Source organism: Mytilus trossulus, chromosome 4 (assembly GCF_036588685.1).
Source record: "Mytilus trossulus isolate FHL-02 chromosome 4, PNRI_Mtr1.1.1.hap1, whole genome shotgun sequence".
Taxonomy (NCBI): Eukaryota; Metazoa; Mollusca; class Bivalvia; order Mytilida; family Mytilidae; genus Mytilus; species Mytilus trossulus.
The window spans coordinates 29,690,497-29,706,238 of NC_086376.1; the positions used below are offsets into that span (position 1 = coordinate 29,690,497).

At 30.4% G+C, this 15,742-nt stretch overlaps 1 protein-coding gene across 10 annotated transcripts in view; it reads right to left on the reverse strand.

Moving 5' to 3' along the window:
- Window positions 1-2,948: 2,948 nt before the first annotated feature.
- LOC134715065 (ceramide glucosyltransferase-B-like) overlaps window positions 2,949-15,742 on the reverse strand; it is a 39,635-nt gene continuing 26,841 nt past the window's right edge. For all 10 annotated transcript variants that reach the window (XM_063576935.1, XM_063576934.1, XM_063576940.1 and 7 more), the window contains exons 4-12: window positions 14,936-15,048; window positions 14,487-14,628; window positions 13,574-13,676; window positions 11,667-11,768; window positions 10,958-11,073; window positions 10,193-10,380; window positions 9,713-9,799; window positions 8,811-9,003; window positions 2,949-3,940 (exon numbers count right to left, since the gene is read on the reverse strand). In XM_063576935.1, the coding sequence (XP_063433005.1) occupies window positions 3,752-3,940; window positions 8,811-9,003; window positions 9,713-9,799; window positions 10,193-10,380; window positions 10,958-11,073; window positions 11,667-11,768; window positions 13,574-13,676; window positions 14,487-14,628; window positions 14,936-15,048 (1,233 nt within the window). In that variant the 3' untranslated portion in view covers window positions 2,949-3,751. The remainder of the gene's footprint in view (window positions 3,941-8,810; window positions 9,004-9,712; window positions 9,800-10,192; window positions 10,381-10,957; window positions 11,074-11,666; window positions 11,769-13,573; window positions 13,677-14,486; window positions 14,629-14,935; window positions 15,049-15,742) is intronic.

A 15,742-nucleotide genomic window follows, 5' to 3' on the forward strand; every position in this document is an offset into this window, starting at 1 on the left:
GATAAAAGTATATCAATATAAGCAACAACCTTTATGAAGTCTGGTTACTTTTTTTTTTACAGAAAAAAATATGGGACTAACTTGTTGTAAAATTAAAGCAATTTCGTCTTTTCAAAAAACAGAAAGTATATAATGATAAGACTTATATGTACCCCCCCCCCCCCCCCCCCAACTTCCTTCTTATTAGGGAATTAATAATTATTTCTTCAGTGATAAACTATATTGATTAAGTTTTTTATCCTACATTAACTTTTGATGTCATCCCTAAGTGAAAAAAAGCAACTTTTTAGAATTACTTCAACTATGCTTTGATTTGAGGAGAATAAAATAAAGTAGCCATTACATAACAATGAGACTCATTCAATACCATAAATACATACAATTTTTGCAGTGAGAAATGTCATGGTGATAGGATCATACATAATGATAAACATATAAACACCAGTTTCATGAGAAATTACACACTCACAATGGTCAGGCCCATAGCCAGGAGTTTCCAACAGTGCATATTTGTTTTCAAGGGGGGGGGGTCATCCAAACACCTTGAACCCCCCCCCCCCCCCCCCTGGCCACAGGTCCGATGGTATATGATCAGTCTAAAGATACAACAAAGGATGAATGAAATTCATTACAACAAATATGTCTTCTCCAAGAATGTTCTTAAAGCTTAAGACTAGAAATTTTTCAAATCTTAATATCTGGTTAAAAAAAAATACTTTGTTAATACTGGTTTTATTTTTTCAGCAGTAAAAAAAATCAAAACTAATGTTAATATGATATTTTCCTTAACTGTAATGCTTAACTTTAATGCTAATTAAAATAAAGCAATGTCTGTTCAATATATTTAATACAAATCATGAACTCAAGACCAATAACAAAATATCTAATCCAAATATGTTTATAAAAACATCCTGTGTAAGAAACCATTTCATTGGTTGATTAGAGTCATTTGTTTTTTATTTTGTTGTCCTTGAAATGATGCAGTATTGTTAGCTAATCTTTGAAAGTCCTTATTAAATTTGTTTACCATTTAGTGCTGTTCCTTTACTTTTTGTATTTTATTGCTGTGCATGTACTGATTTTGTGTTATGGATGGATAAGCCATATCCTTTTGTATTCTATTAAATGGTTTGTAACTTGACAAATCGTTATCACACTTTTTCGTGTTAAAGACTGTCTGTTGACTTCAGGGTATCTTAGTCTTTCATGTTGGGTAGCTGTCTCAATGACTCCTTTATTCATATCTGCTACACTAAGACTAGTATGAACATGAGTTGAAATGACGCTATCATTCAAAATAAAAAAAAAAAAAATGATTGTCATTTACCAGATGAAAACAAAAAACATGAAATAATATGTATGTGAAGAAAAATCTAAATAATTAATTTTCATTAAAGCAACATTAATAAATGTAACAGCAAAACAAAATAAAATCTAAATTCCCTGATATGTCATACTTTGGTCCATGTTGTTTAAAAATAGATCTCAAAACAATAATTATACTTGTAACATTTAAAGATTTGGATGATGTTTTTAATTAAATTTCTAATAAGAACATAGAACAACATAAATGCTGCATGGTGACCTATTGTTGTTAACTTCTAAGTCATCTAAGACATCTTCTTATTTTTATACATAGAAGTTCTTATTTGGTTTCCTTAAAGATAAAATAATAGACATAGAAGGGAGAAATATTTTAAATTCTATACAATTCTTTTATTTTTGCACTTTATTTTTATCATCTATAGCAAAAGTAATAAAAATTTTCCATATGTTTTTTATGATTTTAAATAGATATAGCACAATTTTCAAAGTTAGTAAAACTTTTTTATTACATTTTTATGAAGTCAGTTTGCAGGATATTCTAACATTTTCATTTTCCTTAATTAGAATGAATCAGTGAGCTTTTATTGAAACTGGCAAAATTATTTTAAATAAAAATATTTCTTTATGCCATTTATGAAACAATGGTATGAAATAAAAATTCTCTTTCTTAGCAATCTTTTGGTTCTCAAATATTAAACAAGATAATAGTTGTATTTTCACACATCATTTAAAAACAATTTTGGAGGTTCAATAACCACTGATGTTCCTCACTGTTGATGTTTGATTGTTTTCTATGATTATTTTGATTGTCATGTATCTAACAGGAGTAGGTCTATCATCAATATGGGCCATAATGTATAACTTCAAACTTTACCACATCAATCCTTCAGAAAATAAGAAATGAATACATGATACATCCAAAGATAATTGAAAAATAAACCATAGTCAAATTAATGTTAAACAAATAAAAAAAAATGGGGAATTATTTTTGTCAACTCCATTATAAAATTTACAAAACATCAATTGGTTTGCAAACATTCTATGTTTCATAAAACTGGGTAAGAAACTGCAGAAAAATTTGATTACATATATGCATAATTGCTGAAATTGCTATCTTGGCGACCTGGCCAAAACTGATCTCTTGAAAAAGTCTGGTTTTTTTTAATTCAATCATTGTGTTTTCCAATGAAAATATACAAAACTCTAAAATAAAATTTCCAAAAATCACTCATTTTATCATTAAGTCTTGGACTGAAATGTATATAGTATAAAAAATATAGATTTTTACAAAGGATGAAAAAAAAGAGATTACTTAAATTGTACAAAGGAATAGTACATTATTACAGATCCACTTTCATATTATTAGAAAAAGGTATGATATGAGCATTTATTTAAACCCTTTGAAAAAAAAAATTCAAAAAGTATGACATATAATGCCCTTCAGATGTTCATATTAAGATTTAAACTGTGAGATATCACATTTATATTTCAAGTGACATTTCTGCACTAAAAGTGAACAGAACAAATCAATAATGTTATAATGAAATAATAGTACTTGTGAAAGAATAATCTTACTACTCTAGCCAAATGATAGCTCTGATAAAAAAAATTCTCCTTTAAAAATGAAACATTTCATCCACCAGTTCTAATAAATGCAAAATACTGGTTATTTATATGTAAATCATGACAGACACATGAACTGATGATTGCAAATACAAAATATTTTAAGATGTGGACTCTACAAATTAAAAGAACCTATAAACTATTATGTGTGTTACAAAAAAAAAATCACTGTTTTTGGCCCATCAATATAAATACCCATTTAAAAACTAATAAAAGTACGATTACTTTTCAAAAAAAAAAAAAAATAGCAGATGTCAATATTTCATCATTTTAATGGATTAATAATTTTTAAACTAGCTTGATAATTTTTTTTATATTGCACTGAATGTGAAAAATATCAATAATGAATCAATATTAATTACCGGCATGTTTAAAATGCACAAGTCTACTACATCCATAAATTACTATATAATCTATAAAGGCTTAGATTTATAAATCACTGAAATCTCACTAAGGTCAGACACACATGTGCTAATCTTTAATAGACTTAGAATTCTCTCTCAACTTCTAATAATCTGAATTAGCAAAAAATAATTGAACAATATTTCCCAAATTTTTCAAACGCTCCTATCATGATTATATGCAAGTGTATCCCTATTGATGACAGTTGTTGTTAAACAACCTAAACATATTCTTCATTAAAGCACTGAATTCCCAATCAAACATAGCTCAAAACTGAAATGCAACATGATCTCTTTCTCTAAGTCGTTCTGTTCTTGATTCTGTTCCAGACAGGGTTATCTCCTTTTGTGTACTTCCTGTTAAGGTAAATTATCTCCCTTTCTAAGTAATGACTAGTTAACTATGATTTAGTCTTCTCAGTATCTCGCACTACCTCAGTAACTCCTCCTAGACGTACCCGGAATTGTTTTGTTCCCCAAAATATAGTCTGAGGCCGCCAAATAGCCTCAAAATAGGTTACAGTTCTCATAAGTTCAGTAACAAACCAACACAACACAAACTTACGTTTTGAAAATATAAGTGGACCATTCTGAAAAAAATATATATATATAATCTGTGTTTGTATAAACAATGGTATATTAATGAGAACGTACACACGTAATTTTCAACAAGTTTCAATGTGTTAGAAATTTTCTGTATATAATTTATGAAAGGGATAAAATATAATGTTTCAAAGTACTGATCAATCATTTAATTTGCATAACTCATAAATGGAAGATCAAAGCCAACAAAATTTTTTAATTTACTTTTATACTGAATATACAAATTGAGTGGACTAATACATATTCCTCTACTATTTGTATATCTTTAGATCTGAAAAATAAACAGGATAGGCAAGAACAAATTCAAAAGGTATATGAATGGTGAAAACACTTCATCCTCAACTATCCATTCTCACTGGGGTAAAGCTGATGACCGTAACTGCATTCACGGTCATCCCAAGATGTCGGACGAAAAAATAGGTCAGTTTCTGTATTGTCTGTTAAAGTGTTTCTATATCATTTCCTTTACAAATCATACATTGAAACGATGTAAATTTATAAAAGAATCACTCGGAAATCACTAATTACTTCCGTGAAATGTGCATGAAACGGGAAATTCGATTTGAAAAAATCGTTAAGATGACCGTAAATCATAATCAAAATATTTTCAAGATGACCGTAACATAAAACAAGGATGACCGTGATTGGTAAAAAGATGACCGTAACTTGTAAAGGATGACCATAATTTGTAAAGACTGACTGTAATTTATGTAGAACGACCGTAACTTTTATAGGATGACCATCAATTCTAAGAAATATTCGTATTGTATTCAAAGCTTTTTTGTTGAGTTTGTCGATCTTAATTGGGGCTCGGTTAGCGGATATAAATATGTTTCACACATTTCTTTTTTTAAACTATGATACGATTGGCTGTAGTTTGGATTTATGACAATGATAGTTAATTGCATATTTCTCGTAAACAATGAAATATTTATTGAAAACGACGTTAAAATTTTAAAACAAATTGACAGCGATACGACGAAAATTTGGAGAAATATGAATTTGTCCCTAGTACACGGATGCCTCATCTACACTATCATTTTCTATATTTAGTGGACTGTGAAAATGGTATAAAACTGTAATTTGGCATTAGAATTAAAAAGATCATACCATAGGTAAATTGTGTATATACTAAGTTTCAATTTTATTTAACTCTTAGCTGGACAAACGGACAAACAAACAGACGAACGGGCGAACGTACGCACAGACCAGAAAAACTTAATGCCAATAAATGGACCATTAAAAACATTAATAAAACATACGAATATTTGGTAATCGAGCCCATGGGTATGGTTCCAGAGGAAGCAGATTAAAATCTTAATTTGTCTTGATATATGCAGGCGGAGACACTTTTGAAATAAAACATAAGAATCGAAGCTCTTTGTTTATCGAAAAAGCGATAAATGTTTACTGTAATGTTTGATATAGTAACAAAATTTTAAAAAGTTAGGGAAGACATCAAAAGTTCAATGTAGGATAAAAAAAAAAACACTTAATTCAGATAGTTTTTTTACTGACCCCCCTACCCCCTCTTAACTTAATTTGGGAAACATTGATTGACCCATATGGATATATGTAAAATCGATGTTTGATAAACAAAACTTGCAGCACGTTTAACCCCCCCACCCCCAAACTATTTGAATTAAGTTTTTTATCCTTCATTGATCTTTTGATGTCGTCCCTTAATAGAAACAAATAAAACGACAATTTTCTTCTCAATTACGAAGTGTTTTATTTTAAAAACACCATTTGCATAAGTATTCAATGTATCTATTACATAGTAATGCAAAACATTAAGATATCAAGTCGACGACATGGGTATCTATAAGTTGGATGTAGAAAATGCATAATCTGATTTTTTTTTTTTTTTACCACGGACGGAGAACATATTTTAGTTCAAAAATTTTCGTGTCTGCCCTTCCATTATGTGAATCATGAAAAATTCCCCAAAATAGGTAACGATTGTATCGAAAAGAGAAAGTCGAGTGCACCTTTTTATGTAAGGACATGTTTGGGGTGTATATTTTGTCTTTAAAACGTACAAAACAAGAGTATTTGATATAGCATCTCGCTTCAGATTCTATCATTTTTATATAGCAAAGCTACAGGTTGACTTTATAACGTTAAAAAATGACAGTACGAAAAGATGAAATATATGGTTCAAGTGAAATACCTATCTAATGAATCACAAAAACAGAGTAGGTGTGTTCGAATAGCTATTTTTTCTAAAAGTACTTGACGTCAGTCTTTTAATTTGGATGATGAAAATGGATACCTTCGAAAAAATATGACTTTCTTGTGTGTGATAACTAGGGTTTATAATCTTCAACCACTGAAAAAATCTAGTCTGCCCTTCCACGAAATATTTAATTAGAATTTTTTTAAATGCTAAAGAATTTTCTAAAATTCCACCTGACATCCGAACAGACAATATTTTTAAGTTGAATCAATGCAGACAAGATCATTAACTGATGCTCATTAGCTAGTAGATACATTTGTCTTTTAAAATATAATTGACGTATAACAATCGATCGTAATGGTGCTATGTGGATAAATTTATCAGTTTTCAAGAGCAAAATTGGCAGATGGTCATCCCTACAATGGCTCCATTTCTCCGATTGTGAGCATGAACTGGCGTAATGGGGAAACAATTTTGAAGAAGTAGAATCCTGACTGTATGAATAACATTTCTGTATATATATACAAATTGACAACCTCCCGCCTTGTGATACGCTATTCGTAATAGACTATTTTAAGGATCTACTTTGCTGGAGCTCACCTTCACTAGTTTAGTCGTATGATATTTTCAAAATATTTCTGTTATTTTATATGCACGACAAAATGGAAGACGATATAATAACAATGGGTCTACATGCATTGACATTTTTAAAAATGTGTATTTATTATATGTCATTAAAAGGAATCCAAGAAATAAAAAAAATCTTTTGTCGAGCAGTTGGAGGCTGTGCACCGCATTTTTTTTTATTATACTTGTGAGGTGTCATTTTATCGCGCTTTTGTAGTATGGTTTCCCTACCTGTTCATTTGCATGTCTTTTTGCAAAGACATTTAAAAAAATTAAACCCTCTACCGTAAAAAAGATACATATTGTAATCTTTGCATTTGAAGCACGACTTATTTTTTTCTACCTATAGGATAATACTCTCATATTAATATGTTTATACCAACACGATTAATCATTTGATACAAAAAGGTAATTAAATAAATACGGATATTTCTTAGAATTGAGGGTCATCCTTTAAAAGTTACGGTCATCATTTACAAATTACGGTCATCTTAAACGCAATTACGGTCACCCTTGTTATGAATCGGTGATTTTGTTACGGTCATCTCGATTGTGATTTACGGTCTTCTGAGAGATTTTTTCAAATCGAATTTCCCGTTTCATGCATATTTCTCGGAAGTAATCAGTGATTTCCGAGTGATTCTTTTATAAATTTACATCGTTTCAATGTAAGAATTGTAAAGAAAATGATATAGAAACACTTTAACAGACAATACAGAAACTGACCTAATTTTTCGTCCGACATCTTGGGATGACCGTGAATGCAGTTACGGTCATCAGCTTTACCCCAGTGATTCTGTCAGACTGGAAGCTTACTATATGGTAGAGTGTTTAGCATTAATATTTATTTTCTTTTAGAATAATTAACATTAGTCAGTCAGTCATGTGTCATATTATCTTGTCTACTATTGGTCACAGTCATTGAGTTCATAGTTTTTGCCACTCTTTTTGATACACCTTGAGAGAAAGCTTTACATGTAGCAGCCATATTTAAAATAGTTATACAGTTTAATATTCTGGACACTTATTCCATATTAATCAAGTCAGTTACTAATATCTCTAAGTCTTTAATATTTGCACAGTATTCCTTTAGTTTGAATCTGAGAGAAAATGTATTTTGAATAAGTCAGAATGATTGTGCATGAAGGATAGATATTTTATTTTGAAGAAGTATTTCCATGAACTCAGAGAAATAATATATCATAGATATATTAATGATACATGTATTGGTACAGTTATTTTATTATTATAAAAGGTCCAAAGTAATGTCTGCTGAACATTTTACTTATTGTTTATATAAATGCTATGCTGATATAGTTAGTTCATTAGAAAAGAGCTAGTTTATCATATTTTATACATGTACTTTCCGTTTTATGGTTTAGAGTTATATCCCTTTGTACACTGTACTGTCTATGTATTTACGTTTTGTTATTTGTGTGCTTTCAGGGTTGATTTATTTATGTCGTATGAATAAAGCATCTTAAACTTGACGAATCATTTTATTCTGTCAATGAACCCTATTACAACTATATAAATATCAACCCAAACTGGAGAATCATTATAATTCATGGATACAAATTTTTTGGTTTAAGATAAAGCATCAATTTGGATGTCTGACAATGTATCAATATTCTGTATGACATGCTTTCAGAATACAGCAAAACCATACATTCATTTATTAATGAAAACACAATTTCTCATCAATCTACAAATAAACTAACCAAGGCAGAACAAGAAAGTGTCCATAGTTTCCCCACACGTATTATCATTTTCTATGTTTAGTGGATAGTGTAATTGGGGTTACATCTCTAGTTTGGCATTAAAATTAGAAAGATCATGTCATAGGGAACATGTATACTAAGTTTCAAGTTGATTGGACTTCAACTTCATCAAAAACTACCTTGACCAAAAACTTGAACCTGAAGTGAAGCAGACAGACACACGGACAGACGAACAAACCAACCCGCAGACCAGAAAACATAATGCCCCTCTTCTATCGTAGGTGGGGCATAAAAATTAATCCACAATAACATATTTGTTAATCAACTTACCTGGTACCGTTTAAGTAGTATATAATCTGATATGAGGCATAAAGTGAAATGGAATAGCAGGAAATAAGTTACACTAATGCTGAAGAAATGATTGACACTTAGACTAACTAAAATTCCTAAAGGAATCATGTCACCTAACGGTTCTAGAACACCACTTGTAAATGTCATCATGTTAAGGCGTAATCTCAGCCATCTACAAATATAATAAAAACAAATTAGGAAGGATTCATAAGAATGCATTGACCCCCAGTACAAGCTGAATTTTGAAATACTTTTAGTACCATTCTCTAATAATTTCATGTTGTTATCATGGTACCGTAAAGCGGGTTATTTTCGCGATTTTCATTGAATAAGGTATTCGAAAAATTTTGGCGGTTATTATTTTGGCGGATTCAACATTTTTAACATTACCTTTGCATGTACACTTTTAAATTGGCGGAATTTATTTTGGAGATTTTGTTCTATTTGGAAAATAAGCGAAATTTTACACCCCGCGAAAATAACCCGCTATACGGTAGTATGTGTTTGAACAAGTCAAACTCTGAGCAATACTATTGATATCCCTTTAATAAGTATTTTTGTATAAATATAAGTTGATGAATGATGGATGTAAAAACACATCACAGGGTATAACATGCTCACATAAAGTTTTCGTTCATGTTTTGGAGTTTAGTATGACATCCATTTAAACTGAAATAGTACAAATTTTTATTATGGGTCGGATTACGTGTGTGAAATGTTCTCACTATGTTGTGAAGTCCCATTCGTAGCCTTTGCTGTTTTCTGCTCTAATGTTGGGCTGTTGTCTCTTTGACACATCCCTAAAAACCATTCTCAATTTTATTGATTCTTGAGAAAATCTACCAATGACCTGTAGAAACAAAAGAAATAATGATACCAACCTGACCATTCTATCCTTGTAGAAACAAATGGATGATGAGGGAATATTCTGTTGAGCTGGGTAAGCTGACATAACTAACTTGTAGCCTCTGTAAAATAATTAGAAAAGTATAAACAAATATAAATCAACAAATCTGGTTAAAAAAAGTAGTAAAATATCCTTTTATTATCAATATTTTTCATTAAAATTACTTATTATATATTTTTTGAAATATTCTGTCATGAAGATAATTTGGAAAAAAAAGTAACATTAGAAGATAAATATCAACAAGTTAACGATTAAAATAAAAACAAAGTAGCAACAATATATCAAAGAAGTTTGAACTCTGCAAGTGGGCAGTGCATTTGACACTCATCTTAATCAACTAGGATTTTCCTTTGTTTTTTTTATATTTTCCAGTATTTTTGATGGATATGATTGAAGGTATATTTAGATATATACGAAAAAATGTCAATATTGTGTTACATCAATAAGTACTTACTTTTCATGTAATAATGTACATAAAAAAAAATCTTCAGCTAAGTATTTGCCAAAGTAGATAAGTCCCCCTTGAGGCATACACTCCTCCAATACAGGCTTCTTAAACAAGTATGACATCCCTGTACAACAGCAAAGGCCTAAGAAATTAAACGCAGGATAACATCGACCAATTATACAACCAAAATGTACCTGTAAAGAAGGAAAGATAACAAACATTTGATAATGTATAAAACTTAGGAACAAATAAGATGGTATGAATGTCCTTTATTGTCAGGAGTCAAATGGTAATTTTCAGCTACCATTAGCGTCAAATTGGTTATTATTTTAGTGTGATTCATCAACAAATCCCTGTGATTCCTCAGAGGTCTCAAATTATGATCCTTATAATTATTATGGAAAAATATTTAGTTATTTGTCAAATCCGTCAAATTTTTTATCATCTAAAAGAAAGTGTTCATTTTATTGTCTTGCACCAAAAATTACTGTTACAGTCATTTGAAAAAATTATATCGTTATTTGTCATGAAAGTATCCCCATTCCAGCCCTCAAATAAACACTCAAAAGTTCATGATAAAAGTTGGAGTATTTTTCACTGAAATATTCAATTATATTTCTTTACTATTCCTGAAATTATTCAAACTGAACTTCCAAATATAACACAGAAATCTAAATATGAGGTTAAGTTACAAAGTAATTAGTTGCTTCGATGTTAAAAAAAATAATAAGTGCTCTCATATTGATTTGAGTCATTCCCCTTAATTGGTACCTTGTCAATAGTTCCAGCAAATCCTGGCAAGTCTGTATAAAATGGCATCTGATGAACTAAGGCTACATCTGGTTTCTGAAGCTTGCAGGACATATCCATGATTATATCAGACGAGGCTGTGAAATAAAGTTATTATTAACAATAACTTATTTAATAGTTGTAAAATTGATATTAAACTTTACAAACTGATAGTTTTTAAAAAATCTTCCTATATTTATATCATATGCTTTCCCCACATGAATTAATTTGTGTTTATCATTATCATAGCATCTATATAGGAAGAATCATTGAAAATATTTTTGGTGTTTTGTTTTTGTTTTTTAACATTGTACATAATTTGTTGGCTACAATCAATAGCTGAATTCATCAATACTAAAAGACCCCTAAATACTTCACCCTTTGAATTCATCTACATTAAAATATCATAAAACACATGCAAATTATCTATAGATGAGAGTTGTGTAACATCAGTATGATGTATAGTAAGAGACTTTACCTTAAAAGATTATGTTGGAATTTATCATGGGGGAAAACCAAAATCATAAAATCAAGTTTTTTTCTAATTTTTCATAGAGCTTGATATTGAGTTTTAATTCCTCACAAGATCTGATTTGACAGACTGAAGGTTGGAACAAATTTCTTAACTTCAACAATATACCTCACACATGGATGTTTTCTTTAAAAAGATTAGTCAACATATCATACATACCTTTAATTCTACTGGTACTGACCCAGATAAAATCATATTTAGCATTCCAGTAACCAGGTGCCATATTGTTGACCATGGGATTTACACAGCCTGGACCACCACCTATAAGAGTAAACAAATATTATTTTTCAATGAACAGATGAATGAGAAAGCAATAAATTCACTTTGAATAAACATATATCACCCTGCCACATTCTGTATGTGTGTGACCTAATTTAAAGTCAGGATCCTGAAGTTCAGTGGTTGTCTTTTGTTGCTATTTTTAATTTTCGTTTGATATTTTTTTCATTAATTAGGTTGTTAGTTTTCTTGTTTGACATTAAAGGGCCTTTTATAGCTGACTATGAGGTATGAGCTTTGCCCATGGTTAAAGGCTGTACAGTTACCTAAAGTTGTTAATTTCCATGTCATTTGGTCTATTGTGGAGAGTTGCCTCATTGGCAATCATACCACATCTTTATATTCAGATATTCCAAAGATATTTATTAAGTCTGTTAGGGATCAGAAATAATATGCAAACTTAATTTCTGGTCTAAAATGACCCGGCTAGTTTCCATTTTTTATTTCCACGTGAACTTACAAAATATTTTTATTGGATAAAAGAGTTTATTATATACTTAGTAGTAAATACAGATAAATTGTATGTTTAATACAATCAATGGCAAGCATGCTGTATCAGCCACCCATGATGATATCAATATCAGCACGGTTGCAAAAGCTTTATCACACCTTTCACCTGTATGACATCACGTCATCGATGCAGTCACTGTTGAAAAGGCTTTATCAAATCCATAATCTGTATGACGTCATGTCAAACCTATAATCTGTTTGACGTCATTTCAAACCTCCTTATTCAATTATCTGTATGACGTCATGTCACATAAAAAACATCTAATTGAGGTATATGTATATAATAAAGTGTATATAATATGGCTTTTTCAATATCACACACTGATCAACCCTCAACCAATATAATCCCTCGAGCAGAGCTCTTGGGATTATATTGGTGTCTCGGGTTGATACGAATGCGATATTGAAAAAGCCATATGATATTCTCTATTAATAAGACTCTTTATGCAATTCAGGAGTAAAATAATTTCAATTATCCCTACCCCTTCACTCTTTTGTTTCTAAAACAACCATGTATGAAATAGAACTCACAAAAGAAACCCCCTTTCATGCACGAGTCTATTACCACCTCTAGTAATGTTGCAAAAAAAAATCTATTATCTCCCCTTTGCCATGTGGATTCAGGACTAATTTCCTGTTTGCACATTCTCATGTAATGTTTTAGAACTATGTAAAGTGACATAAACAACTTATAAGTATATATAGGAAGATGTGGTATGAGTGCCAATGAGACAACTCTCCATCCAAATAACAATTTATAAAAGTAAACCATTATAGGTTAAGGTACGGCCTTCAACACAGAGCCTTGGCTCACACCTAACAACAAGCTATAAAGGGCCCAAAAATAACAAGTGTGAAACCATTCAAATGGGAAAACAAACGGTCTTATCTTTATACAGAAACTTGTTTGTTTATAACTGCCTGTACTTACAACAAGAGAAAATTGCCACATATTGTAATACTACTATTATTTTAATTTTAGTTTCTTGTGTACAATTTGGAAATTAGTATGACGTTCATTATCACTGAACTAGCATATATTTGTTTAGGGGCCAGCTGAAGGACGCCTCCGGGTGTGGGAATTTCTCGCTACATTGAAGACCTGTTGGTGACCTTCTGCTGTTGTTTTTTTATTTGGTCGGGTTGTTGTCTCTTTGACACATTCCCCATTTCTATTCTCAATTTTACAGTAAGCTCTGAGCCTATATATCTTTGCCATTAATACTTTTTATTGCTACAAAAAGAACATTTTGATAAAAAGTTATGTCCTAAATTACCTGTGAACAATGTACAATCGACCTGTGGATATTTCTTCCTCAGTTTATTTACAACAGGTATAGCTTCATCGTCATCAGTCTGTGTACACAGTAACAACTCGAACTACAACAGAAATTATACATGTTGTTCTAGTACTGATTTCTGGTATCATTTAAAACATTTCCAAAAATAGTAATAAATAATTGAAACTATGATCTGACTCTCTAGACCAACTTTAGCTAGGACAATATACATCTTATAGAACTTTTGCCAAAAGTGTGACATGCATGTAAGTTCAACAACAAAGTTATATTCTCAATCTACATGTTTGTTACTAATAGGAGCTGCCATTTCAATTCCAAAATCAATGTAATTTCTTCCATGATTTGTTGAAGGATACCTCAAGCATCTTCAAAGATAAATTATGAGGTGTACAATGACATAGTATGGTCAAAATTCTAAAAAGTTTCAGTCAAGTCCAATATCCACATCTTTATCAAGTTTATATATTGCCCATTTCAGCTTGGAGTGTAAAAAAGATACTTTTTTTTTAAAGTGAAACAAGAATGTGTCCAAAGTACATGGATGCCCCACTCCTACTATCATTTTCCATGTTCTAGTACACGGATGCCCTACTCACACTATCATTTTCCATGTTCAATGGATCGTGAAATTGGGGTCAAAAGTTGGATTTGGCTGTAAAATCAGAAATATTATATCATAAGCAACATGTGTACTAAGTTTCAAGTTGATTGGACTTCAGCTTTATCAAAAACTACCTTGACCACAAACTTTAACCTGAAGCAGGACAGACAGACAGACGGATGAACGAACAAACAGACTATTGTAGGTGGGGGCATAAAAATATAAAATGAATATTTACTAAAATTATATAGGACACAAGAAAACTTTGAGTATCATGTTTAACTTTACCTTTGGATAATTGAGACTGAAATGACTTTCTAAGTTTTCTACCAGTAAATCATCAACTCCCATTAATGGTTTCACTATTGAAACCCCTGGTAAAGAATCATGTGACAATAATGGCTCCTCCTTCTTGTGGAAGTGGAAATGCCTGCAAATATATAATGATAAACAAGTCATAAAATAAACTTATTTTTCAAATTAAAAGAAAAAGCATATTTTAATTTTTAATATCTTAATTTAGCAGAAATGTAGACTATAACATATATATATATATATATACTGCAAGGTGCCTTATTTGAGTCAACTTTTTTAATGGTACTGGTGATAATTTTTGTTCCCAGACTTTTAAAAGAACGTCATTATCGATGTTGTGTAATGTAAAATCATTAAAATATGTTCAAAAGTTGAATTCCTTATTATTGAATTAAAATATACAGTAATAAAAAGATTCTTACCCTCCTATATGACAAATTGATATAACTACAATGGCAACTGCATACACAATCAATGGCAAGATGGCCAAAATAAAGGTTACATAGGACCATGTCTGCTCGTCAAACCAATACATCTGAAAACATAAAGGTCAAAGGTTAAAATGATTACACAAAAATTGTCCACTTTGTTTTCTTTAATTGTAAAAAAATTATGGCATCATTAATAAATATGATTAGTTTAAACATGACCATACCTGTAGGTTAAACTGATCAATCTAGTATTGAGGTTGAATATGACTAAGTATGTCCAAAAAAAAAAATTAACCTTAGTCAGAGGTCAAGGTAACATATGAAGTGAATATTGTCATCTTCTATACATACCTTTAAGATGAGATTTTTTTTCAATATATAATGAAACAACTATGATATTTGAAACAGAATATAATGTCAGACTAACTACGTATGACTTATAGACAAGGGTATAAAATTAGTGAAATATTCAATGCCGTGAATGGAAAACTGATACAATCTGAAATATTCTTCATTTTCTTCAAAGAATTTCATATGGAAATAATGTGATAGCGTTTCTTTTAAGAAATACAAATTTTCAAAGAATTTTTTCAGATGACTATTTTTTCAAAAGTTTTTCTTCATGGAGCTTATCCTCTATTAAATCCCATTCTACCAATACATCCAACCATACAAAATATTTCAGTATCACTGGTAGCAGTTACTGTGGATTTATAAACCAATCTTGACAAGTTCAGTTGTTTTTTATGAATGAGTTACACTAAATGACCTAAGGTCAATCAGTGTAAATGACGTTTA